This window comes from Tamandua tetradactyla, chromosome 18 (genome assembly GCF_023851605.1).
Source record: "Tamandua tetradactyla isolate mTamTet1 chromosome 18, mTamTet1.pri, whole genome shotgun sequence".
Taxonomy (NCBI): Eukaryota; Metazoa; Chordata; class Mammalia; order Pilosa; family Myrmecophagidae; genus Tamandua; species Tamandua tetradactyla.
This window is the reverse complement of record NC_135344.1, coordinates 40,559,838-40,587,122: the sequence shown is the minus strand read 5'-3', so window position 1 is coordinate 40,587,122 and position 27,285 is coordinate 40,559,838. Positions and strand designations below refer to the sequence as shown.

Genomic DNA, 27,285 nt, shown 5'->3' with positions numbered 1-27,285 from the left:
AAGGAAAGACCAGGCCGCAGACTCTGGCTCTGAATTATTTTCTGAGCTTCTTCATTATTTACCAAGATTCTTAAAATGCAAACAACCAGAGTCTTATCAGGCAAAGACAGATCCCCTGAGCCTTTTATCATTCTGGCTGCAATTTTGAATATTTCCTCTCTAACCAGAGAGGAATACCAAATGAAGCAAGACTCTTTAAAGGGAAATGAGGCAATTGGAATGTCAATTTTATTTAGTAATATATTGTAAAAACTGAACAGCATATCCGGCTGATTGACAAAATCCATCCAACTGTTAAAAGCAAAACAAAACTATCTTGAGAGGGACAGTTATGCAGGTCTTGCTTTTACCTACAGGCAGATATTTAAAGAGAGAGAGAGAGAGACAGTGAACACTGAAGCAGAATGCTACATCTGGAATTGTGTGACTGATAGAATTCAGAAAGAGAAAGAGAGTGAGGGAGTCAGAGCAGGGATATCATGTCATAGTTTCTCTCTTCTTCTTCAATGAGCCTTTTAACTTCTTCCACAGGCTGTCTTTTCTCTTCAATTTCTTTTCCATCAGTGCCGGCGCGGACTCCTTCTTACGGATTTCCCTCACTAAGCCATGAAAGGCGTCATCAACACCGAATCTGAGGGCGGCTGAGGTCTCAAAAAAAGCACAGTTATATTCTCGGGCCAGACTCCAGCCTTCTTCTGTAGAGACCTAAGGGAGAAGCAGATGATGGTAAATGGAGAGGATCAGTGTAGTTCAGTATCTGGGCTGTGGACATACATGATAAAATGTGAAATGTGAGGATTTGGTTTAGGGGGAGATTCTGGGGATTTCTAAATTTGAAGGACAAATGAGAAATCAATGCTTGAAAGGATAGCTGATTAGAAAAGACTGAAATGGAACTAAAATCAGCTTTCTCGACTTTAAAACAGCAGCATACAGCATAGCAGTAAAAAGGATGGCCTTCGATTGAAACTGATTGGTTTCAAATCCAAGCTGTAATACTCTTTAGCCTGGCAAACGTGAGTAAGTTTCTTAGCTTTTTTGCCTCATTTTCTTCATCTGTAACACAGGATAGTAACAACTACCCCAAAGGCTCTTTGTTAGGGCTAACTGAAATAATCTCTCAAAGGTGCACTGAACATGCTGGATACATATTTAAAGCTCTATTAATGTTAGTTATTATTAGTTATAGTCAAAAACTTTTAATTAAGAGTAAGTCAGAATAAAACTGTCATGGAACTTTAAAAGCAATCTTCTGACAAAACAATAAAAGCAAAACATCACCATTGAGATAAATGAGCCTTTCTCTAGCAGAGCTCTTAAGGGGATGCGTCTGACTCTGAGTCTTTGAGGCACTCAACCATGGCATGGCTTATGTTACTGTAATGGACCCTCCAGAGATTATAAACTGACTCCTAGGTCAGGAACTGTGCCTCATTATCACCTCTTCAGTGCCTGGGGCCCAAATCACCAAGACAAAGGTTTTAGATGTGTTAAAGAACAGTTAATATAATTACTTTGGGTTTAATGAGTTCATACAGATATAAACATATAATGATGCACAAATATGTACAGTGGATTTCTTGTCACTGTAGCTGGGTATTAATAAACCTGATCAAGGTTTAGAGTTCATATTAAGTCCTGCCAGACCATCCACATTGATTGAGAAAGCTGGAATAAGCCTGCCTTCACCTGACATGGTCAGACAGCCTTTTTGCCTCATACTGACCTATTTATTTTCGTACAGTTACTCACCTGTTTACATTTTTACTTGTTTGCTTTTCCTGCCAAATGGAAGCTTATGGTGAGGTGCAGGCTCCATCCTAGTTTGGGATCTCGAGAGACTCTAAGACTATGAGGAGTAGTGTCCCTAGCTCAACCACGCTACATACGTGGCATAACTAAGAAGGAAATTTTGTTCTTTTATGTTTTTGAAATTTTGAAGTTGTCTGACACCAGATCAAAACGCTGTCTTTTTTTTTTTTTTTTTTTAACTACTATACCACACCATATTGCTAATAAGTGACTGAGCTGGGATGTGAAACCCCCCATGTCTCTCTGAATCCAAAGCCAGGCTCTTCACTGCATTCTGTTAGATGAACTGCACCAAGGGCTGTTAAACAGAGATGAGCATTATATTTTAACCCTGTAAGATTCAGAACATCTGGATTATGTCTCTCTTTCATTCCTCCTAGCAAACAGACTTTTTGCTAGCTTTTTCTGAGCTCATTTCTGTATTATAGTAAAAACAAGCAACTAAAGTTATTAATGTTCTGAGTTACTACTAATTGCACAGTCATAAGTTTATTAGACAATAATAAACTCACCAAATGTTTTACACTGTATAGAATGGTTGCCAGTCAATTTTTTAGTCTCTTTCAACAGTCATTTTCCTCACCCAGAAGCCAAACGACACAAATTTTAAGTTTTCCATAGCAACATTACAGTCCTGGTACAATTTCCTATATTAATCAACTTTCGTTAGGTTATGCTGTATTAAAAAATAGCTAAAAAAAAAATCTCTGTGGTGTAGAAAAGCATTTATTTCTTGACTACATTGCCTGTTAGAAGTTGAGGGGGGAAGGGTAGGCTGTGGCAGCTCAGCTCCAGACTTGGTTGTGTTCAGGTTTGTTCCTCCTATCTACTTATTCTAGGGATTTCTTATTCCAAGGCTGAAAGAGCACCTCTTATGTAGGATATGATGTTCTCATGACAGAGGGCAGGTGGGCAAGAGGTGAGATATTTTTGCCGATATTCCAATGATCAAAAGAAGACCACGGAGATACCTAAAGTTAATGGGGCAGTGTGTATATGCAGCTCATACTGAAGATGTCAAAGGTGGGGAGGGAATGAAGAATTACAAATAATTGCTAGACTGTGGCTATCAGTTATACATAAATGCAGTACATACTCTGATTAGAAGAGACAAAGATTGGTAGACTAGATTTCTGTAAGTTCACTTTCTGTTGAAACACTTTAAATATGAGAATATAGAAAGTTTGAATTTTGAATGGATTTGAAACACAAAAGGTAGTAGATTGACACAATATTAGACAAAGTAGACAATAAGTAAAAAGATCATTATTAGATATGAGAGACTTATAATGAAAAAGGCCAATCTCTCAGGAATATATTATACTTATAAATTTGTATGTACTCAAAAATACAGGCTGAGTTTATATAAAGAAAAAGTTGACAGAACTCAAATCTAAAATTACCATGAGAGATTTTAACACACCTCTCTCAGAAACTGAAAGAATAAGTAGGAAAAATGTCATTAAGGATACAGAGGATTTGAATTACATTATTAACAAAATTGAGCTCATTTACTTTATGTTTATTTATTTACATATATAAAATGCTGTACCCAACAACTGAAAAAGTCACATCCTCTTCAAGTGAACCTATGGCATTTATAGAAACTGACTTTGTGGTAAACTATAAAGGAAATCTCAAAACTTATCAAAAAATCAAAATCATGTCATAGTCTCCAACAAGTAGCATTGAGCTATATATATTAATAGAAAAAAATACAGTAATTCCCCAAATGTTTGGGAAACAAGAAATAGGTCAAAATTAGAAAATGTTTATTACTGAGTAATAATAAACATAACATACCAAAGTGTGTGGAATTATATAAATCTTTGTTTAGAAGAATGTTTATAGGATTGCATGCATATTTATGAAAAGTAGAAACGCTAAGAATTTAATAATCAATATTCAGCTCAACAAGTTAGAAAAATAATGATAAACACAAAGAAGGAAATGATAACAATAAAGGCAGAAATCAATGAAACAGAAAACAATTTGACATAGTCAAGATTAACAAAAACTAATGTGGGATTTTTAAAAAGATATCCAAATATCTTGCCCTAACAAGACAGATTAAAGGGAGAAAGAGAGAAGGAGAGAAAGTACAAGTAAACAATATCAAGAAAGACAAAGAATACATCACTATAGATCCTACAAACATAAAAAGATAATAAGGGAATAACCTTGTGCAAATAAATCTGACAAGTCACACAAGGGACAAATTCCTAACCAAAACAACAATTTACCAAAAAGTACAGAAGAATAGAAAATTTGAATAATCCTATATCTTTAGAAAAGAGATTAAATGTATAATTGAAGCTTTCCTACAGTCAAGTATCTAGTCCAGAGGACTTATTCAATTCCTTCTTCCTGACATTTAAGGAAGAAATAAATCAAGCTTACGCAAGCTAATCTAGAAAATAGAAAAAAGATGATTTACAACTTACTTTATGAAGCCCCAGAGGATTGATATCAACACATGACAAGGATATAATAAGAAAGGGAAAATTGCAGCTAATCATTCTCATGAACACAGATGCAAAAAATCCTAAACCAAATATTAGCTAACTGATTTCAGTAACATATAACAAAGCTAACATATCATGACCAATCTGCATTCATGCCAGAAATGCAAGGTTGGTTTACCACAAGGAAAACAACTAGGGAATTTACCAACATTAAGAGAATAAAGGAAAAAGAAATCATATGATCATCTCATTAAATGCATAAAAAGTATTAAAAAAATTCAACACCCTATTTATGACAAAAATCCTTAGAAAACTAGGGGTAGAGTGGAACTTTTAAAATCTGATAAATGACACCTACAGAAACATTATATTTAACAGATAACATTATATTTAATGGTAATATTCTGAAAACTTTCTCCCTGTGATTGAAAATAAGAGATGAAAGGCTGCTTTTACCATTTTATTGAATACTGAACTGGAGATAATGCAATAAAGTGTAACAACTACAATGAATATATTAATAGATATTCATAAAAATAATTTATTTTTTAAAAAATAAAAGCTAGGCAGTACTCTACATAGAAAACTACTTATCTTCACAAATGAAATCTAAGAAGAATTATGTAAATGGACATTTATATACGCCACATACATGAGTTGGGAGATTGAATATCATAAAGACGGCACTTCTACACAAATTTACTTATGTATCACAGAATGATTTTGGAGAAAATAACTATGTTTTAAATTTTGTTGTGGCTTTACATGGAAAGGATCAAAAATAGCCAAGTCAATCTCGAATAAGCATTGAGGCCTTACACTACTGAATATAAAAATAAAAAAAAATTATATAGCTGCCTTATTTAAACAGTGTGGTCTTGGCACAAGGATAGACACATAGAATGGAATAGACTAGAGAGTCCAGAAACAAATTTTCACATTTAGGAGCACTTACATTAAGACAAATAATTGCCATAAGAAATGGGGGAAATCATTATTTATTTATTTATTAATAAGTAGTGCTACCTCAACTGGATAGCCACATATTAAAAAAAGAAAAGACTCTGGATCCTTACTTAATACAATATGTGAAAATGAATTCCAGTGAATTATAGACCTAGGAATGAAAAATCAAACAATATTGTTTCTAGACGACATTATAAGAGAATAAATTCATGTCTTAAGGATAGGCAAATATTCTTAAGTAGGATACAGAAGGCATGATCATGCAGGAAATGACTGATAAATTAAACATTATGGAGGTGCCACAAAGGGCACCATTAAGAAGGTGAAATGGCAAGCCATGGAATGGGAGAAGATATTAGCATTATACATAACCAACAAGGGATGCATATCCAAAATCTATGAACTTCTGCAATTACATAAGAAAAATAATGTAGGCAATCCAAAGAGGATTTCACAAAGATGTTATCCAAATGGCCTACAAAATTGGATGAAAATATACACAACCTAATTCATCATCAGGGAAGAGCAAATTAAAACCACGGGAGATACTACCACAGAATGATTGAAATTTAAAAGGCTGAGGTTGGTTAGGATGTAACACAAATAAACTTCTCCTACCCTGTTGGTATGTGGGTAATTATACAATCATCTTGGAAAAATGCTTGGCAGTATCTACTAAAGCTGAACATAGATATACTGCATGACTCACAATTATACTCATAGTGGTATATTCAAGAAAATTAAGTAGATATATGTAACAAAATAAAGGTACAAATTTGTCTATTGCACCATTATCTTTAATAGACAAAAAACTGAAAGCAACACAAATATTATCATTAATAGACTTAGTAAATAATTGGTTATATAGTAATCAAATGGGACACTGTCCAATATAAACGAATAAAATACCATTATACACAATTCAGATAAATCTCACAAACATAATAATGTTGAGTAAAATATACCAGATCAAGGGGATATTTTTAATAACATTTATATTTCATTATAGTTTTAGAATTATAGAAATGTTGCAACGATAGCACAGAAAGGTCTCACATGCCCCACAGCTAGTTTCCCTTATTGCTACTTTAGTCTGGTATGCAATTTCATTCCATTAAGCGGGAAAAATATAAAAGCTATTCTTTAGTGTTAGGAATCAATATAGTTTTTCTTTGGGAGAGGACACAAGGGAGTTTTCTGGATGCTTTTACTTATCTTCCTTGATCTACATGGTGGTGCCAAGATGGATTTATTTTGTGATAAAGTCACATAATTTTGCACTTGATTGTAATTTGCGCACTCTCTGTATGATATCTCAATAAAATCTATTTAACAGATGCATTGTTTATTATGTAGTACCCCCTTTTGAATTTGGGGCAGCACCCTGTCCTCAAGTATAGTAACATTTCTATAACTCAATATTTGTACACTCACAGTAAGAAGAATATATAAGGTCTCTAAATAGATCACAGATCATGACAGACTGGTTTTTGCCACAAAATGCATCGAGTCTGGTCAGGTTTTGCAAGCAAATTTATTAAGAATAACTTTTACTTTTCATATTATTTTAAATTTATAAAATCAGATAGATATAATGGACTTATACTATGTTTTTGGTGGTGAGCTTCAATATAAAACTTACAAATAACTTGAAATTACTGTGTAACTTCAAGGCAAATAAATACAAATGCTGAACAGTTTTGAATTATAGAATGGCATTCTATAATTCAATATCATATTCATATAATATCTCATTCAATAAAATATCTCATATAATACGAGATAGTAAAGTCCCTAGTGAATAATAAAGATAAAACTAGGAAAGAAGTATTTTAATTCTAATAAGGAGGCAAGAGGAGGAGAACAATAATGTTAAACTTACTCTATTAATACTGTCTATAAATGGATAGACTAATACTGTAGAATAGAGAATCTATAAAAATATCAATATATATATAGGAATTTGATATATGTATTAATGGCATTGCATTCCAAATTGGTAGGGAAATGAAAGTACATTCAATGGTGCTTTGACACTGAGTTGGCCTTATTATTATTATTATTCAAGATGGATGGGGATTATTGGAAATTGCTTCCACATGCAAAGGAAAGGTGGAAGGTAAGTTTTCTCTAGGGAGAGAAATAGAAAGGGATTAGGGTTAAATGTTTAATTAAATCAACACTTTTTAAAATACCACTCATGAAAATAAAGATCAAGAGGAAATGTGGCAAAATTTTTACATCTAGAGATGAATATATCATCCTCTCTCTCTATATATACATATATATATATATACACGCACATATACATTCATATATATGCACATTTCTCTTTACAAATGCACACACACCCTTATATATTGTCCATTTTTACATAATAAAAATGTAAAAATTGAATAAATTCTTAGACACCAAAATTCATTAAAAATTCCAATGCAACAATCAAGATGAACCATAAAATAAAATCAGAAGATGCATTACATGCAAAGATTCAGATAGGAATCATATTCAGCAGAATAATATCTTTACTAGATGACATAACTGCATGTTTTATGATTTTTAGCACATTGGAACACATCTAACTCTGTGGCTACTCATTTCTTTGGTAAGTAATTAAGAATCATGAACCCTGTTTTTAAAGTATGAAATGTAGTTTCATCTATTCTTAGATTCATCATCAGAATATTAATTCCATGTTATCTAATTGAAGAACAACTTACTCATTTTACAGTTTAATGAAACCTAGATGGAAATTAAACTTAGAATTTTATTAAAACACTGAAATTAATTTTAAAGTATATTTCTACTTTAAGATTTTTCTTAAAAATAAAAAAAAAATAGGTTACTGATCTAATAAGAAGCTTTTAAGGAAATGAAAAAGAAAACAGATATTTTTCTATCTCACATCAGTGCTGCCAAACCAGGCATTTGTCATTGCTTCTTTTGACCTTGGAGTTTATATACCATAAATTCAATGGAAGATCATAGGCCCAAACATCTAAGAAAAAAACAACCCCATCAAACATGCATTTTTAAAGGTCTCTAGGTTTTATGCTTGGTAATTATGGTGGGTTTGAAGGCCATAAATTTTTCAATACTTTTTCTGAAAGTAATTTTAGGACCACAGGAGGCCATTGACTGGATCAGAACCATATGTATGACAAGAATTAACAGCTTCTATTGGTTTCAAGAACGAGATAATCAACATATTCTTTTAATGTATTATATCTTGTCTATTCAAATCTCAAGTAAAATTAAGTATTCCTAAAGTCATCAATATTCATCAACATGATACAGTAACTGCTAAGAATGAAGCACAGTGTTCGAAAGGAATTAATTAAAAAAAAATTAGTTCTCATGAGGAGCTTCATGCCTAGAAAGGTTGAGGAATTGGTTCAAGGTCACATACCTAGTTAAGTAAAACAGCCATCAAGTTTCATTCACTTCCATCAAATATTATTTGTAGTTCTATTTCTCATGTTATTTTCAGCTGCCTTTGCTAATTCTTCAAATGTATTTAATTGATTATTATGATGTGAGGTTTTATGACTCATGCTCTTTCAGCAACCTTTGCTAATTTTCCAAATATATTTGATTCTTCTGATGTGAGTCTTTACAACTTAAGATAATTCTTAAATGGCAAGCAAATGGCATAGAATATTTCACATCACATTTACATAAAAAGAAAGTTTAAATAAATACAGAAATATGGGTGAAAAATAAAGAGCAAGTCCACACAATATAGCAGAAAAATTATTTGGGGGGCAGTTGACACAGATAACATTGTACCTCAGTGCCTTCAATTGCAAAGAAGAGTTTGTGATTTAATGTGCCACCTGAGGCCTCTGAAAGCAATAGCAGAAATAGAAGGAATGTAAGTAAAATATTACTTACAAGTAATAGTAAATTTCAACAATCCAAGGGAGCCATCTTCTTAATATATGTGATCTTTTTCACCAAGGAATATCATTGTGTGATACAGTAGGTGCTCTCTGCAATGCCACTTGCCAGAGTAGGCATTAGAAGACAACCATAGCTGCATGGGGGGTTGATGTGACCACTGGGGCCCACTGGCAAGCAGAGCCTATTCTAGCTCAGGTCCAGCTGCCAGTGGGAGGTGGCAAACACGGTGGTCAATTCGAGTTCCATTCCCAACAATCTGCTGACTTCAGGCGCTTCATCACCCTTTATATCTTTTTGGCTTTTACCTGAGTTAGGTAAAAGTAAAATAAATACCATAAATTAAATTACTGTAAAAGTAGTCAGGGTAATGTTTGTTGCCTTGTAGCCTATATAATTCTTAAAGACAAAAGAAAACTGATACTTCTCCGCCCTAACTGATAACTTGAATGAGGAGGGAATGGTAGAAAGATGGATCTGGTTCCTCCAAGAGAAGTTCACAAGAAAAGTACCTTTGTGGTTAAGCCTTGTGGGTATTGTTAAAACTGTATAGAACAAACTCTGAGATTTATTCTATACTTTAATATGTTCCTGTTTGAGTTTCACTTCATTCTTGCCCATAGAGCTCTTAATTTTCCTTATACAACCTACATCATCAAGATAACAAGGAAGTACAGCAGACCTTTCCTGAGACATTTGCGATCAAAACATCTTTGTTGATCACTTGAAGGAAGAGCTGCCCAAATCTGTGATTGTCAGATTTGGATTTTGTTTACTTGTACAATTGGTTTGATCAGTTTTAACCATGAGAGGCCAAGCCAGTTTCCTTGGGCAATTCTAATGAAAGTCCTTTTGACATATTTAGCCTGATTTGTTTACTTGTTCAATCTGAGAATAATTCTTAGAAGGTAAGTGCTTAGATTTCATCTCAAATTTCTTATGAGGAAAACAAGAAACAAAACAAAGCAAAGCACTGTCAAGATGTCCCAGCCTCAGCTATAGTCACTGACACATGGAAACCCAAGATTTTGACACACCAAAGAATACGCTTATAGCACGTTCCATCTCACTGCCCTGCCAGTTTTCTTCAACTCTCATTTCCAGATAGGTGAAAAAAATCTGTGACCCATTCAGAAGATCAAGTGGAGAAGAGATAACAGCCTCTTTTTGCAGGTCCCTCTAAGTTTGAGGAGCGATTATATTGGAGCTACTTCCCTTGTCGTGGTGAAGGTGAGGGCAAGCCACTCCTCATCTTGGCTTCAAGAACAAAGATTTCAGTCACTGTTTCCCACCTACCCTCACCCCAACACTGAATCTGTCCCACTCCAGACCGGCAGTTTTCCTTTTAGCCTGAGAAACGTGAGAGGAAGTCTCAGAGCCATTTTGGTTGCCCAATTGTCTGAGGCTTTGTTGAGGACATAGGGTCTACCATTCCACTACACAAACCTTGGGTTTCAAGAAAACACACCATGAAGACTTCCGGAGAAGATGGCGGCTTAGTAAGACGCGCGGGTCTTAGTTCCTCCTCCAGAAAAGCAACTAAAGAAACAGAAACAATAGGAAACAGCTCCCGGAGTCACGACAGAGACCAAAAAGACAGCGTACCCCATTCTGGAACAGCTGAACGGGCAGGGAGAATCTGCTGCGGTGAGATACCCGAGGGGCGCGCGTTTTCCCAGCCCAGGCGGCTGGCGACTGGGGTCCCCTCCACGCACGTGGCTCCCCGGTCTGACTGGGAACATTGGATAGCGGGGCCCTCCCGTCACGCTTGGCGTTTCGGGCCAGCTGGGCAATTAGGACCGGCACTCTCCCAAGCTGCGGAGGCCAGCGACCCCCCGCCTCCACGCGCGGTTTCCCGGGCCGACTGCCGTGCAGACAGACGAGCGCCAGGAGCGCCACCTACTGGGCAGGAAAAGAAAAACAGAGCCCAGAGATTTCACAGAAAAAGCTTTCAACCAGCTAGGTCCCACACCCAGGGAAATCTGATCAAATGCCCAGACACCAGCAGAAAATAATGGATGACGCTCGAAAAATTGAAGATATGGCCCAGTCAAAGGAACAAACCAATAGTTCAAATGAGATACAGGAGCTGAGACAACTAATGCTGAATATACGAACAGAAATGGAAAAACTCTTCAAAAACCAAATCAATAAATTGAGGGAGGACATGAAGAAGACATGGGCTGAACAAAAAGAAGAAATAGAAAATCTGAAAAAACAAATCACAGAACTTATGGGAGTGAAGGACAAAGAAGAAAAAATGGAAAAAACAATGGATACCTACAATGGTAGATCTAAAGAGACAGAAGCTACAATTAGTGAACTGGAGGATGGAACATCTGAATTCCAAAAAGAAACAGAAACTATAGGGAAAAGAATGGAAAAACTTGAGCAGGGAATCAGGGAACTGAATGACAATATGAAGCGCACAAATATACATGTTGTGGGTGTCCCAGAAGGAGAAGAGAAGGGAAAAGGAGGAGAAAAACTAATGGAAGAAATTATCACTGAAAATTTCCCAACTCTTATGAAAGACCTAAATTTGCAGATCCAAGAAGTGCAGCGCACCCCAAAGAGAATAGACCCAAATAGGCGTTCTCCAAGACACTTACTAGTTAGAATGTCAGAGGTCAAAGAGAAAGAGAGGATCTTGAAAGCAGCAAGAGAAAAACAATCTGTCACATACAAGGGAAACCCAATAAGACTATGTGTAGATTTCTCAGCAGAAACCATGGAAGCTAGAAGACAGTGGGATGATATATTTAAATTACTAAAAGAGAAAAACTGCCAACCAAGACTCCTATATCCAGCAAAATTGTCCTTCAAAAATGAAGGAGAAATTAAAACATTTATAGACAAAAAGTCACTGAGAGAATTTGTGACCAAGAGACCAGCTCTGCAAGAAATACTAAAGGGAGCACTAGAGTCAGATACGAAAAGACAGAAGAGAGAGGTATGGAGTAAAGTGTAGAAAGAAGGAAAATCAGATATGATATATATAATACAAAAGCCAAAATGGTAGAGGAAAATATTATCCAAACAGTAATAATACTAAAAGTTAATGGACTGAATTTCCCAATCAAAAGACATAGAATGGCAGAATGGATTACGACCCAGCAATACCACTGCTAGGTATCTACTCAAGGGACTTAAGGGCAAAGACACAGACGGACATTTGCACACCAGTGTTTATAGCAGCATTATCTACAATTGCAAAGAGATGGAAACAGCCAAAATGTTCATCAACAGAGGAGTGGCTAAACAAACTGTGGCGTATACCTACGATGGAATATTATGCAGCTTTAAGACAGACTAAACTTATGAAGCATGTAATAACATGGATGGACCTAGAGAACATTATGCTGAGTGAGTCTAGCCCAAAACTAAAGGACAAATACTGTAAGGTCCCACTGATGTGAACCGACATTCGAGAATCAGCTTGGAATATATCATTGGTAACAGAGACCAGCAGGAGTTAGAAACAGGGTAAGATAATGGGTAATTGGAGCTGAAGGGATACAGACTGTGCAACAGGACTAGATACAAAAACTCAAAAATGGACAGCACAATAATACCTAAGTGTAATGTAACTAGGTTGGAACACTGAATGAAGCTGCACCTGAAATATGGTTTTTTGTTTGTTTGTGTGTTTGTATCTTTTGTTTTTGTTTTTTTTCTCTTTCCTTTTTATATATATATATATATTATTAGTATTATTATTTTAATTCTCTTCTCTATATTAACATTCTATATCTTTTTCTGCTGTTTTGCTAGTTCTTTTCCTAAATCGATGCAAATGTACTAAGAATTGATGATCATACATCTATGTGATGATACTAAGAATTACTGAGTGCATTTGTAGAATGGAATGATTTCTAAATGTTGTGTTAATTTCTTTTCTTTTTTTTGATTAATAAAAAAATTAAAAAAAAAAAAAGAAAACACACCATGAAACCTACTCTGTTAATGTGCTCACAACCTTCTGCTCATAATCCCTTCATTCTGCCTTCTCTTACAGAACACAGTTTATGCCAATGGGTATTATTTCTGTTCCCCAACTTGATTGAATAGTACTATCATTTTTGAGTTCTTTTTATGTACTAAGCACTGTGCTAACATTTAAACATACATTTTCACATTACCTATATAGCATCCCTGAAAGCTGGGTTGTATCTTTATATTACAGAACAAAACTGAGCCTAATAAAAGCTTAATAACTTATCGGAGTCTACGTTTAAAATAAGTGACAGAGTTGGGACTTAAATCAGGAGGTGCTGAAATCAGTCTCCAAGATGGTATATATGCTAAATCACAGTGCCTTCTAAGGCAAGTGGACAAGGAGACCCAAAAGCTGTTGTAGGTAAAAAATTTAAAAGAACTAAGTTTTCTGAATTGGCGATGACCAAGGGGCAACTATCCTTTAACATGTCCCTTACTTCAGGCAGGCTGAACCTTGAGTAAATTAAGATATTTTTTGTTTTCTCTTCTTAGGTAAAAAAAAATAAATAAATATAGACAAGTTTGAAGGCCAATGAAACCAACCATCACTTAGGATTAGCAACTGTTAGCATAGTTTTGTTTGCTTCCAGTCTGTGGGTGAGGGCAAGGTAAAGTGGGATGGATTTTGCTGAACATGCCCTTGAGAATGAAGTTTACTTTCACCTAGAAATTGGTGTTCCATTCTTATTAGTAATAACTAAAGTGAGGGGTGGGGAGTTCTATGGACTATCCTGTGACAGTAGGACATTAAAATAAAACAAAATATAGGATACAAAAAAGAGAATGGGAGCAATTCCATTCCCATTGGCCTCACTTGGCTTGAAGGATGGTGTTCTAGTTTGCTAGCTGCCAGAATGCAATATACCAGAAATGGAATGGCTTTTAAAAAGGGGAATATAATAAGTGCTAGTTTATAGTTCTAGGCTGAGAAAATGTCCCAATTAAAGCAAGTCTATAGAAATGTCCAATATAAGGCATCCAGGAAAAGATGCCTTGGTTCAAGAAAGCTGATGACGTTCAGCACTTCTCTCTCAGCTGGAAGGGCACATGGTGAACACGGTGGCATCTGCTGTGGCTTTCTCTCCAGGCTTCTTGTTTCATGAAGCTCCCCAGGAGGTATTTTCCTTCTTCATCTCCAAAAGTCAATGACTGGTGGACTCTCTGCTTCTTGTGGCTATGTCTTTCTGAAGCTTTCTCCAAAAGCTTCCACTTTTGTAGGATTCTGGTAAACTAATCAAGACCTACATAGAGTGGGTGGAGACACGTCTACACCTAATGAAGGTAATCAGAGATGAAGATAATCTAATTAAAATTTCCAACATACAGTGCAGAATAGGGATTAGAAGAAATGCTGTCTTTACAAAATGGAATATAGGATTAAAACACGACTTTTCTAGGGTACATAACCCCTTTCAACCCAGCATAGATGGAAACTGAGTAATAGTCCTGGAATCAAATGGGACAAATGAAAAGGCACAGTTATCAATGGGGTTGGTCTGTGTACTGCTGGGTGCTAAAGAGAGAGAAAGTGGTCTCTCTGGGGGATCCTGGAACAACAGGGGCCTCCCTATGAAGCTGACCATACCTGAGGAAACCACTATTACTATCCATGAGGTAACTACACATCCACGGAGGTGACTCATACCAGAATGAACCAGATTGGCACTAGGATCTTATGCCCTTCTCCAAGACAGTGCCAAACTGGAGCTACAACAAGCAGAAATAGCCCATAGTATCACATCCCAAAAAGACACCAGCAGCAGTGGGACCTTGTTGCTGCCCCAAATCCCACCCCTCACTGAATGAAAGTTTACTAAAAAAGAACAGATGGGGAAGAGTGGGAGGATAGAACTTTTGAGGAGAGCAAGCTCAAAGCTAAAGATGGCAAACTGGACAGTGGTTGAAATTCTAATAACAGGATCAGAACCCAGAAAACTTCGGGCTGGACAAAATTTTAAGACAGGAAGGGAACAAGTAGGAGGTCTGTTCTGGGAAGATTGGGAGGATTGGTCTTGAATGATGGGCAGGGTCCTGGACAGTATGGACACATTTAAGAATAAAGGAAGCTCATGTTGGTTTGTCATTAATAGAACTTTCCACCATGATATCCACTCTCCTGATTATTAGAGAGGGTGAGCACCTTCTCCCACTCATTGGTTGTTCTAATTTCCTTTTCCAAGTTTATAAGTTCTATCCATTTTGCTTTGGAGTTGTCTGCTTCTTTACCATTGATTTCTGCTTACATCATAGATAAAAGTTTCCTGTGAGAATTCACTCTGCTAAACTGATAATAAAATTGAAAATTACTGTTTTAGTAAACTAGCCTATCTTGTCAATAAACTTGTTTGGACTTACTGAGTTCTATCATTTGCATATTCCTTTTGCCCCAGTCTAAAAAGCCCTCTTTTTTTCCTTCTCTCCCACCTCTTCCAGACCTAGGGCAGAACTTTCTCTCTTATCAAGTCTTCATAGACCATCCCAGTCCAAAGTTGGCTTTGGCTTTACTGTGTAACTCATCATCCATGAGGGTAGTTTATGGGCCTTATATAATTTTTTTTATCACACAAACCAAACTGCAAGACAGAGAAATTATATCTTGTTCATCTTTTAATCCTTATGTGTTTAGCTATTAACACTGCAGGTGGCAGATGTTCATTAAATATTTAATCTTAAGAATGGTGATAATGATATTCCATAAATAGTCACTGGTGACTCCAAATTCCATTATAGGGAATCCATCAAGGAGCATTCCAGAAGCCACAGGATATTCCAATTGTAATTGTGTCAAAGTATGGCTTTTAGTAAGGCACCCGACACTCCTGCCACCAAGGATAAGAGTATGGATCCTGGAATCAGACTATAGGATCCAAAGTCTGGCAACACCGCTTCCTAGCCATTAATGCTTGGGAAGTTCCTTAGCCTTCTATGCCTCAACATCCTCATGTATGAAAGCCTCTCTCATAGGAGTTAAAATAATTCAATGACTTATTACATAAAAAGTACTTCGCATTAGTTCCTGGCATAGAGTGTACACCCAAAATAAATGCTACTTTTTTACAATGACTGAAGAGGCCAGAGGAAAATTTCAACTCCTTTAGATCATATTATGGATCTACTTAAATTTTTTTCTATTTCTCATCAAAACCAACAGATCCTATATAATATGACTTCTATTGGCCTCTCCAAATTCAATTCTGTCTCATTTTTCATGCCCAACCATATATTTCCATATATGCCAAGTACAATCTTATGCCCTCAGATATTCGCATATGCTGCGTCTTCTGCCTGGAATCTGTGTCCCCAGATCTCTTCCTGGTTGTTTCTTTTCATCATTCCTGTCTAAGCTAAAATGCCTCCTCCTTTGAGACACACCACCTCCCTATCCTCTCAAAAGAATTCTCACACATTGCCAGTAACACTATCCCATTCCTTGCTTTCTTTCTTTCCTGGCCCTAAAGTGCTCTCTGAAATCATCTGGCCAATTTGCTTATGTGTTTATTTTTGGTCTTCCTCCACCACAGCACAGAACAAGACTTTGACTGTCTTGTTCATCTCTATACCTGTTCCCCAACTCAGGAACTGGCACTAGTAGGCACTCAATATTAGTAGAATGAGCCTACCCAAATGTAGGCCATGGGAATAATCTGGGGCTACAATGAGAAGAGGAACTGGTTGTTGGCTGGGACAGTAGAAAATTCAAGGGAAATTTCAGTTTGGTATGGTGGGTGTGGCCAGCGCCAGGCATTTGGGCAGCACTGACAAGTAGTGCCCAGCCCCAGGACTCATGGTCATGGCTTCTTGAGGAAGAGAACCTTAATCCGAGACCTGGATGACAAGTAGGAATTACTCAATTTGGTGGGGAGGTGGAGTATTTTGGGAGCAGAAAGAATGCTAACAAATGCCTAAGGCAGAAGTGATCACAGAGCTTTTGTAGGATCATCAGTAATTAATGTGGGTTGGATCAGAGACGAGGGAGAAAGGAGTGAAAGAACAGTGCAATCAGAAGAAATTAGGTTAAATGCCCAACTTATTTAGATCTATATGAAACTTGCTTGGAACCAATCAGTTAAGTAATCAAAAATCAACAACAACAACAAAAAACACTATTTCTTGAGAACCTACTCTGTGCAAGGAAATGTTATAGATTTTCTTTTTCCTGCTATACTGGAGAGATGTTGAGTGAATCGAGAGAAAGTCAGGATGTAAAAAATTAAATGTGTGTAGGCAGGCGCTCTGAAGCACAGAATGGTAATGGCTCTAGGGTAAAAGGTTTAGACTGCTTTGTACAAAAGACATTTGAAGTCTCTAAGACATTTGAAGTCTCCAAGGCCTTGTGCTTTTCATTGGAGAAGCTCCGCAGTGCTGGGGGAAAGGTTGCCATAGCAGCCAGTCGTTGCTATGGAGGGGGAGAGGGAAGATTAATGCTAAATATTTTGCTAACAGCAATATCTGGTTGCTTCTTTTGAATTTTTCTTCAAGGATTTTATTTTATCTTTAATATCTCATTAAAAACATAAATCAATAAACTTAGGCAGTATTGCAATATTGCAATATATGTGCATGGGTATGTATGTGCATTTATACATATATATGCACATATCTAAAGACATTTTCATATATTTGCACTAATAAATGTGTGTATTTAATATATATTGAATGAATGGCTATCCTGAACCATAAGGGAACTAGTTATTATGGAAAACTAGGTCTTCCAAGTAGCCAAAATTGTACTCTTCAAGCATGAAAAATTATTTGTGCTTAATTTATTACATTAATAAATTTGCATTAGATAAAAGACAAAGAGGGAACTTATGTGAGTATTATACTTGTAAAACATATAACAATTATAATTAAGTAATAAATTGTATAACTATAATTCTGGATACCCTGCAGAATATAAAACCATGAAGTTAAGGAATATTTCATTGGCAGCAACGGCTCAATGCTTTGTACATGGAATGTTCTCATTAAATATTTTTCCTCTCTTTTCATTGAACGGATGGGTGAATAAATGGACAGAAAGCTGAGCAAGGAGGAACTAACCAATAGAACAGAAACTCTCCATGAATTAACCAGAGAACTTAGAAGCTAGAATTTTATTTATATTGCTGAAAGTTTTAAATCTTTTCCTATAAAATGTCCAAGCACTTCATCCTCAGTATCACAAATGCCCTATTTCATAAACTGTCTTTATGGAACATGCACATTGCAGTATCTTTAGAGACAGAAAAGAGGGCAGGACTATGGTATTTGCTTGAATGTGATCACAGTGGCAGATGACTCTGATGAGGTCCAAAGGAAAGCTCAAGGCTTCCCAGAGCTTTCTTCAAGTTCATGATCCTTTTGGATCATATCTGGAAAATATATCCCCAAAAAAGGATGGATGTGAAAAAAAGTTAGCTTGATTTGACTTTTAATACTGGGATCTACAGAAAGCCAAAATAAATATATTTTCCTTATTGTCTGGTCCTATACACAAGTTGCTGGGCATCTTTTAAAAAAAAGTATAGGAAGTCTTAACAGAGTCATCAATGCCTTTGTGAATTGTTTTACTTATTATCCAGTGCCTTTTTCTAGTCCCTCATTTGTTCTTCAAAACCTTCACTTCTCTTCAAGTCTCTTCCTTTATTCTCATTTTTCAGAACAGTATCTTGCCCTCTGTGCTGGTTTGAAAGGATGTATGTCCCCTAGAAAAGCCACATTTTAATCTAAATCCCATTTCATAAAGGTAGAATAATCCCTATTCAATACTGTATGTTTGAAACTGTCATCAGATCATCTCCCTGGAGATGTGATTTAACCAAGAGTGGTTGTTAAACTGGATTAGGTGATGACATGTCTCCACCCATTTGGGTGGGTCTTGATAAATTACTGGAGTCGTATAAAAAAAGGAAACATTTTGGAGAATGAAAGAGATTCAGAGAGAGCAGAGAATGCTGCAGTATCACGAAGCAGAGTCCACGAGCCAGTGGCCTTTGGAGATGAAGAAGGAAAATGCCTTCCAGGGAGTTTCATGAAACCAGAAGCCAGGAGAAGAAGCTAGCAGATGATGCTGTGTTTTGCCACGTGCCCTTCAAGATGAGAGAGGAACCCTGACCGTGTTCACCATGTGCCTTTCCAGCTGAGAGAGAAAACTGTGATGGTGTTTGCCATGTGTCTTCTCACTTGAGAGAGAAACCCTGAACTTCATCTGCCTTCTTGATCCAAGGTATGTTTCTCTGGATGCCTTTGATGGGACGTTTCTATAGACTTGCTTTAATTGGGACATTGTCTTGGCCTTAGAACTGTAAACTAGCAACTCATTTAATTCCCCTTTTTAAAAGCCATCCTGTTTTTGGTATATTGCATTCCGGAAGCTAGCAAACTAGAGCACCCTCTTACTTTCTCTCAGTGAAAAAAAAGCAAAGCATCTAAAAAGCAGGACTTCAATGTCCTGGACATGCACCTAGAAGTTTATCTGTATCATGAGACACCCTTATCTTACTCACTACCATCTCAGATGAAGAGAAGTTTCCAATTCAGTCTGTACCTCCTCTGGACTATGAGTTCCTTTTTATATTGACTTCACTCTTGTACCATCTGTTCTCACTCATCTGTCCCATATTTTCAACCTTCTTGTCTAGAAGTCTCTTTCCTGTTAGAAAATATGCAAGTCATACATTTTAAGTGTTCTAGTTCTAGTTACTTTCTTATAGGTTTCCCTCTATTCATCATAAAATGTAGACTACTCAGGAAAATAATTTTACAAGGTAAAAAGAGAAAGGATGGGAGCAGGGCTGGGAAGAAGAGTAAGAGAGGCTGTGCATTTTCAAGGTAAAATACATTATAAATTTATGTGCTTGTTTTCTCTGACTTCTACTTGTACATTAGCCTTTACAATCTGGATTCTGTCCCCTCATTTGGCTAAAATGTTTGCAAAGGTATCAATATCATCCCTGCTGCCAAATTTAACAGATACTTCCAAGGATCTTTCACCATCTGCAACATTTGTCAAATTTGAGTACTCCCTTCTTTAAACTCTTCCACTTTGAATTGATGACCACCTTTTCTGATGTATCTAACCTCTTTCTGTTTACTCTTTCTGGATAACCTGTCTCAGATTCCTGTTCTTCATGCGCCCATTTTCTAATTGACTGTGTCCATGGGTTCTGTTCTTGTCCTTCTTCATATCTCTTCTCACGTGACTTTTCCTTCCTGTGTTTACTTTTACTTAAATCCGTAGCTCTGGGTATTGTCAGATTGCAAACGAGTTCCACATAGGCTTCTTCAAACCTCACTTTTCTGCTTAAGTTCAGAACCACAAGTACAACTCTACTGTAGAGCACTTCTGGAATTTCCCTCAAGTGCTTAAAAATTAAAATGATGAAATTCAATTAATGTTTCTCTTCCTGAATGTTCCTTCTTTGTTAATAGCACCAATCTCCTGGTAATCCAGGTGAGCATCCTTGAAGTCATTCTGGATTTCCCTATCTCCTACATCCTCCTATTCCCTTATTATTATATATTGTGCTTTTCCTCTCCATTTATACAGCAAGTACTTTCATTTAGGTTCTCATAAATTTACCTCCTAAATAATTTTCTCACCTTTAGATTTGTCCTCCTCAAATCTAAACTTCACACTCTATCTAGAGGGAGATTTCCATACCTAAAGGCTAATATTTAGTTCTACAATTTAAATTCTCTCAGTGATTCCCTCATCGTCAGTATACAATAGGTAGCACATAAGTGCTTCAAAACAGCGATAGGATTCCCGTAATTACTACTAGAAAAAATCAGATTTATATTTTACTTTGTCAAGTCACTAAGCCTCTCAAACCTAAACTTCACCCTCATTAAAATGAGAATAACTGTACCTCTCAGAAGACTGTTACGCAGATTATTGGAGATGATGTAGAAACATGGTTAGTACTCTTCCTAGCATAGAGAATTAGGATACACCCATCCAGTTACTACTGGAGCAGTCTAGGCCCTTAAAAGGATAAAGGGCATCAGCTCAGCTAACAGTGTGAAAGTGTTTGGAATATCTGCAAAGCAAAAGATTTCAGGATTGCAATGGTCCTTTGAATCATCTTCAAGCCACCTAGTCACTGCCTAAATCTCTCCCGCAACAAATCTTTCAGTTACTATACAGTTTCTGTAGGCACAGACTTACGTATGAACATATTCCATTGCAAAATGATCCCTTCTTCCAAGGGTTCTTACATTTAGTCAGAAGAGAATTACAATTTCAGAGCTGAAATTGTCCTTGGGTCTCAGACATGCCAAATTCCTTCTTATATGACTTAATAAACTAAAACAGTTTGAGGACACCTATATTTACAAGACAGTAGTTTCTCAATATTAGAGTTTTCACAAACACCTATGACTCTCTTTTTATCACACTCTTTACCTAAAATACAGAGACCATGAACCTGAAGAGATGGTACATAGTATAAGAGCATTCTGTTACAGGTCAGGAAAGAAGAAAAGGCTGAGAGACGAGACACTTTCTGGATAGTAGGCTTACATGAGAGGAGACAAAGGGGAGAGGAAGGCTAGGGGCTGTCCTTTGGCCTTTTTTAACCAGAGAGCCCCTGAAGTGCCTACACATCTGGGCTGGAGCTTTCACTTTGTTAAATTAAACCGATACATTTATTTTATAATAGAATGTATATCTGCAAGTTCCCATCCTTGGATTTGGAATATATAAAATGTAGATTCAAGTGGATGCACGGATGATAGCTTTTAACTCTTACAAGAAAACCCTCTGTGGCCTTAGAAATTCCTTCCATTTGTTGCTTCCCGAGCCCAGGTGTCTGATTTGTCCCCAGGTGAACCAAATGACCTGCTTCACCAGGTGGGAACGGGGCAAATCAGGAGCGTAATCCTGACAGTTCTGTTAAGGAGCAGAGGCCTGAGACTGCATCTCCAAGACAGTGATACCTGTTTTCTCTTCTAGATTCTGGTCATGTCAGAACACATGGCAAACAATCCTATCACCATGACGACTTGTCAGCTCACTGTTGTTATCTGTGTTCTATGCTCCACAGAAGCAGCTGGGAACAGAGTTCATGTTAGTCAAAACAGCAAGTCTCAATAAGTTAGAAGGGAGAAAACCATCCTATTTTAGAGGATGGTTTCTGAAATCATAAGGCCTGGCCTGGATTCTAATCACAGCTCTGTTACTTACTAGTTGAGTGATCTTAATTGAGTTACTTAGCCTTTTTGTGGTAACCTGGAGTTAGGAACCCCAGGGAAAAATGTTCTTATTCTTAATTCATTCCTGTGAATTTGAACCCATTGTAAATAGAAGGTTTTGATGAAATTAGTTCAGTTAAGGGGTGGTCCAACTGAGTCAAATTGTATTTTAATCCAGATTACTGGAGTCATTATAAGCAGAGAAGCTAGGAGAAGCCACCATGGGCACTGCCATGTGATAGAAAAGCTGAAGAGCAAGGATTTCCAGTAGCCAGCCCCCAAATGCCACAGTCCTCTGGGAGAAAGCATCACCTCACTGATGACTTGATTTTGGACTTCTCCTAATTCAAAACCGTGAACCAATAAATTCCCCTTATTTAAACCAGCCCACTGCATGATAATATTTGTTTTAACAGCCAGGGAACTCAAATACTCTCTAACTCCCAATGTCTTCATCCTAAAATGGGGTTAATGAGAGACAAAAGAAATAATAAACAGAAAGGCTTATGCTTATTATCCATTGACTGCACTATTTATTTGGGCTTTTTTCATTCAAGAAATGTGACTGGCTTGTCTCCTCTCATGCAGCTGTGATGTGAGGGAGAAGTTTAACTCTTGCCTTTATTCCCACCACCGGAGGGTTGGGTGGGGGAGTTTCTGTTATCAGAACTCTTCTGAGACAACTGCCTCCCTTACCACATCTGTCTTCAGAAAGGCTGAATCCTCCTTTGGGTATATTTTATTGAATGCATCATAAAAGCATTTTGCTAAAATCTCACACCATTCATTGTACAAGCAAACATACTCATGTTTAATGGATCGGGATGGAGTCTGTTTTTTCTTCAGTTCTGTTGAAAGCCATGGATAATTCTTCAGTTCCCCAGTTGTTGTTTTCCCTCAACCCATTTTTCCTGCATACCCATTAAATTCCTTTTCCATACATTCTCTTATTTGTTCCTTTACTTTTTCTCCTCACTTCTCTTATCCTTCTTCATATCAGTCACATTCTTTGGATTAGTCCCTAAGTCTTTTTGAAAACAATTTCCCCACTGCACTCCACAAAGTGTTTGCTGATCCTTGAGAATGGGTATGATTTCTTCCAGTTTTTAAATTTTAAACATTTGGTTATCATTCACTCTTTTTTTCCCAATTGTTTAATCCTTTCTTTCTTTCTTTTTTTTTTTCTTACCAAAGAGTGAGTTTCATGGACATAAGAACGGTGTTCCTTTCACCTCTGTGCCTCCTAGACCTATAAAAGGTTCAAACTGACTTGAAAACCTGGCTCCTGTTATCTCCTAAAACTAACTACTAATTAGCTAACTAATGAGCTAACTTTAAAACTCTTTCCCTCTTATACCATTAATGTAGCTTATGCCATTCAGCTTTTCCTCAGGAATTTCAATTCTTATTAGTCTATTCTTCTCTCAAATGTCAAAGCAGACTAGATTTGTTCTTGAAGACAGACTTTGGTCTTTCACAGTGGCATCTAATTCAGCAAAATCCCCTGTCTACTTCAGAAGTTGTGATTTCCCCGAGTGCAAACCATGCTGGATAGAGAAACAAACCGTGGAACCATGGACTCAAACACATTAGAGCTATAAAAGGTACTAGGCATCATCATTTCTAATGCATTTCTGTGAAATGGGGCACTCGAGCCCTTTGATGGACACTGATGGATATCTCTCAATGGAAGAGAGTCAATAATATCAAGAAGAAAATCTTTTTGCCTCTATTTTCTACCTATAGGCTTTATACTGGTCTTATAACACCATTTAGAATATCCACTGTTTTCCTTCTATACGTAGAAAACAGAGATCATGTCTTCATTTTACCATTTAGTTTGTCTTCAGTAGATATTGCTATTTATTTTAAGAAGACTCTCTTCATCTTGCAGAATCTTAAGTTGAAAAAAAAAAGGAAGAAAAATGAGTAGATGGTTCTTCTTTGCTTTGCACTTATAGAGTATGTGTGACTAACCAAAATCTCTATAAATTATATAGACAGCAGCAACAACGATGAAACCTTTGGTTACAAGATCACTACTTTTCTAACCACAGAGTATACATAAGTGCTTGACCATGATAGACATAAAGGGTTTTGTAACTAGATTGTTACTTTCTCTTATAAGATCAAGGCAGATAGCTGGGTCACTGCTTTTTAATTTATCAAATAGGCAAGCAAAAATGCAGGAGATTGAACTATACTCTTGGGAATATCATTATTAGCACTGTTTGCTTCCTTCAATGACTTACTCCATAAACATACTTCCCTAGTGTGCAGTTTTTGGACATTTGCAAGGTTTTAGCTGACCCCCAATCAATCAACAGTGTTGCAGGAGGGAGTACTGGTAAGCTCTGTTGGTTGATTCAGAGACATCTAAAACCTTGTCAATGTCCATAAGAAGCTGACTTGTAAATAATAGATCTTTGTTAAGTATTTCCTAAACTAGAATAGTGCGGGAGAATAGGAGCATGAGTCCCAGCATACATCTACTTGTCATGTCTGAGATGGGCAGTACTACTTTGGCAGAGGCAGATGATCATCTGGATCAAATAAATAATGCTTCAGGGGAGAGGAAACTAATGGAGACTAAAGATGACTTTTATACATGAGTTTCATTTTAAAAGAGGTGCTCTGGAAAACAACACAATGACCATGCTGATTTGGACTCCACTTTACCTATAAAATTAAGAGTGAAGACCAGATAACTCCTAAGGTTACTTCTGCTCGCAGATTTTCATGATTCCTCAAACTCAGTGTTACTGCTTTGCCTTTCTCTCTATGACTTCCCACTGTATTTTCCTGGATCAATTTTCTTTTAATGCCCCATTTTTCAGGAATACAACCGACATTCACTCAGATGCTAAACACCTCTCCTCCAATACCCATATCCCAACTATTTAAAACTGCTTTCCAGAATACACCATTTTCTCTTACTAAATACATTTGCCAGGAATGCACCCCATCTTATTAAGGTTTAATTTCTACTGTCCTTAAGTGAATTATCTTCATATTTAATGCCAGGCATCTTTCCATGTGTTTCATGGGACAGATGCCCTTTGTTCCAATAAACAGCACTTTTTTGAGGGTAGGAACTATCTTGGTTATTTTGTATTATCAGAATTTAACCATAGAAGGACTTGAATAAATATCTATTGAATAGATTGGATTCAGAAAGTAAAGTCACATATCATTAATTTTATTCTCTCATCTGCAGACTCATATAGGGGCTTACTACGGGAAGATTTTCTATTAACCTTATTTTACTAAGTATGTGCCATCTCTGAGAAAGCTATGAAGTATTAGCATAAATAATTAAAACAAAAGCTCACTTACTGAACTAATTTGTGATGCAACCTTATTTAGTTTATAGTGTTTACTTGCTGGCTGATATAAGAAATTTGATAGTCCATTTATCTAACTATCTTCAAAAGTCATTATTGCTTTAATATTTAGGGATATTCAGTCTATCCTTAATCAGTAAAGCTTCCTTGGGCCTATATTTCTTTCTCAATGGGAGTTTGGAATATCCATTAATTCTGCCATTAGTTTCTGGATGCAGTGCTTGGAATGCATAATGAATGCATTTGCAAATTAGTGGGGTGAATATTTTGCAATTATGAAAGCAATTAATATTATAGTTCTGTCAGAGGAAAAAAACTTCCAAGAAGCAGGCATTCAATAACAAGAAACATATTTTTATGCCTAACCTGTAACTATATAGAGAGAGAATTAGTTCAGAAGAGCAATGCAAATGATCCATTCCAGGGACAACTTAAGTACAATAAACTTTAACTTGGAAAATGTCTTCATCTTCTTTGATACCAGTTGACGAACATCCTGTCCTCATGAAAAAGGAAGTATTTACTGTCTCCATATGTATTTTACAGCATTACAATTCTGTTTGTGGCTTTTCTAAATCTCCCCTGGAAAGTTACAAGTGAGATTAAAAGGAACACCGACAGCCTATGGAGGCATTGATAGATGGCCTGCCATATTTAAGACAGCCGGCTCTCTGCTAAGGTCAGCCCTCACATACTGAGAGGACAAAAGCAAAACACGAGGTCAAGGGAGAGCAGAGAGGCTGAAAGAACAAAGCGTGTCAACATCAGTGATCTGCAGTCCTAGCCTAAAAGGAAAGACTATTACTTTATGTTTGTGGGCATGCATATACATCTAAATGTTCACTTGCATATTTATTATATACACATGCATATAATATAAATGTATATATATATATGTAGAGTGCTCATGCATATCTATGTATCTATGTGTATATCATATATATATGTCATGAGGGTAAAAATGCATTGATTTTTTAATGTCCTTGGCTGTCCTTACAGAAATCTGCTTCTTACTCTTGCAATTTGGTTGAATTCATATATTTACCTTTCTGAATGAGTTTGTCAGAATGATACTAGCATCAGTTCAAGACAGTCTTTGGTGGGGAGTTGCCATTAACAAAACCATCTAAATCAGGATGGCAGGTCCAAGTGCTGGTCTCCAGGCAGCCTAGCAATAAATGGCCCTCTGGGTGCCTGAGCCTGCCAACCACCAGTCATTAAAAGTTCAAGGTTTCCATGGATACCTCATCCTGGGCACAGGTAAAATGAGAACTCTTCTGTAGTTCTTTGCACAAACACTATGGCTTGGAGTTCAGTGGAGGTTAGCCTAATTAGTTACTAGAGGGAAGCAGGTTTCTATGAACAGCTTCCAAATTCCACTTTAATTAACAGACAGAAAGGGATGAGGAAGTGAATTTGTGGAAGGCAGTAAAGTAAAGCTTTAAAATCCTGTATCTGTTTTTCTTACACTTCTGTTTAACATGATTGACTGAATCCCTATTGTCTACAACAGAAATTCCCAGATTTCTGGTTTTCATCAACAGAGTAATTTCTTAAATTTGGAGAGTAGAGTGATTTTGTAGGCATTTCAATATAGACATCTATTATTTTTGCCCACCCAG

General features: G+C 36.6%; 1 protein-coding gene across 7 annotated transcripts in view; it reads right to left on the bottom strand.

Annotated features, from left to right (window-relative positions):
• Positions 1–210: 210 nt before the first annotated feature.
• Positions 211–27,285, bottom strand: part of RIT2 (Ras like without CAAX 2) — a 418,989-nt gene continuing 391,914 nt past the window's right edge. For 2 of the 7 annotated variants that reach the window (XM_077135583.1, XM_077135582.1), the window contains one exon: positions 211–705. In XM_077135583.1, the coding sequence (XP_076991698.1) occupies positions 478–705 (228 nt within the window). In that variant the 3' untranslated portion in view covers positions 211–477. Of the gene's footprint in view, positions 706–19,630; positions 19,777–20,995; positions 21,167–21,877; positions 22,119–27,285 lie in introns of those variants that run through there. The other 5 variants (XR_013165160.1, XR_013165158.1, XR_013165159.1 and 2 more) reach the window with 5 other exon arrangements.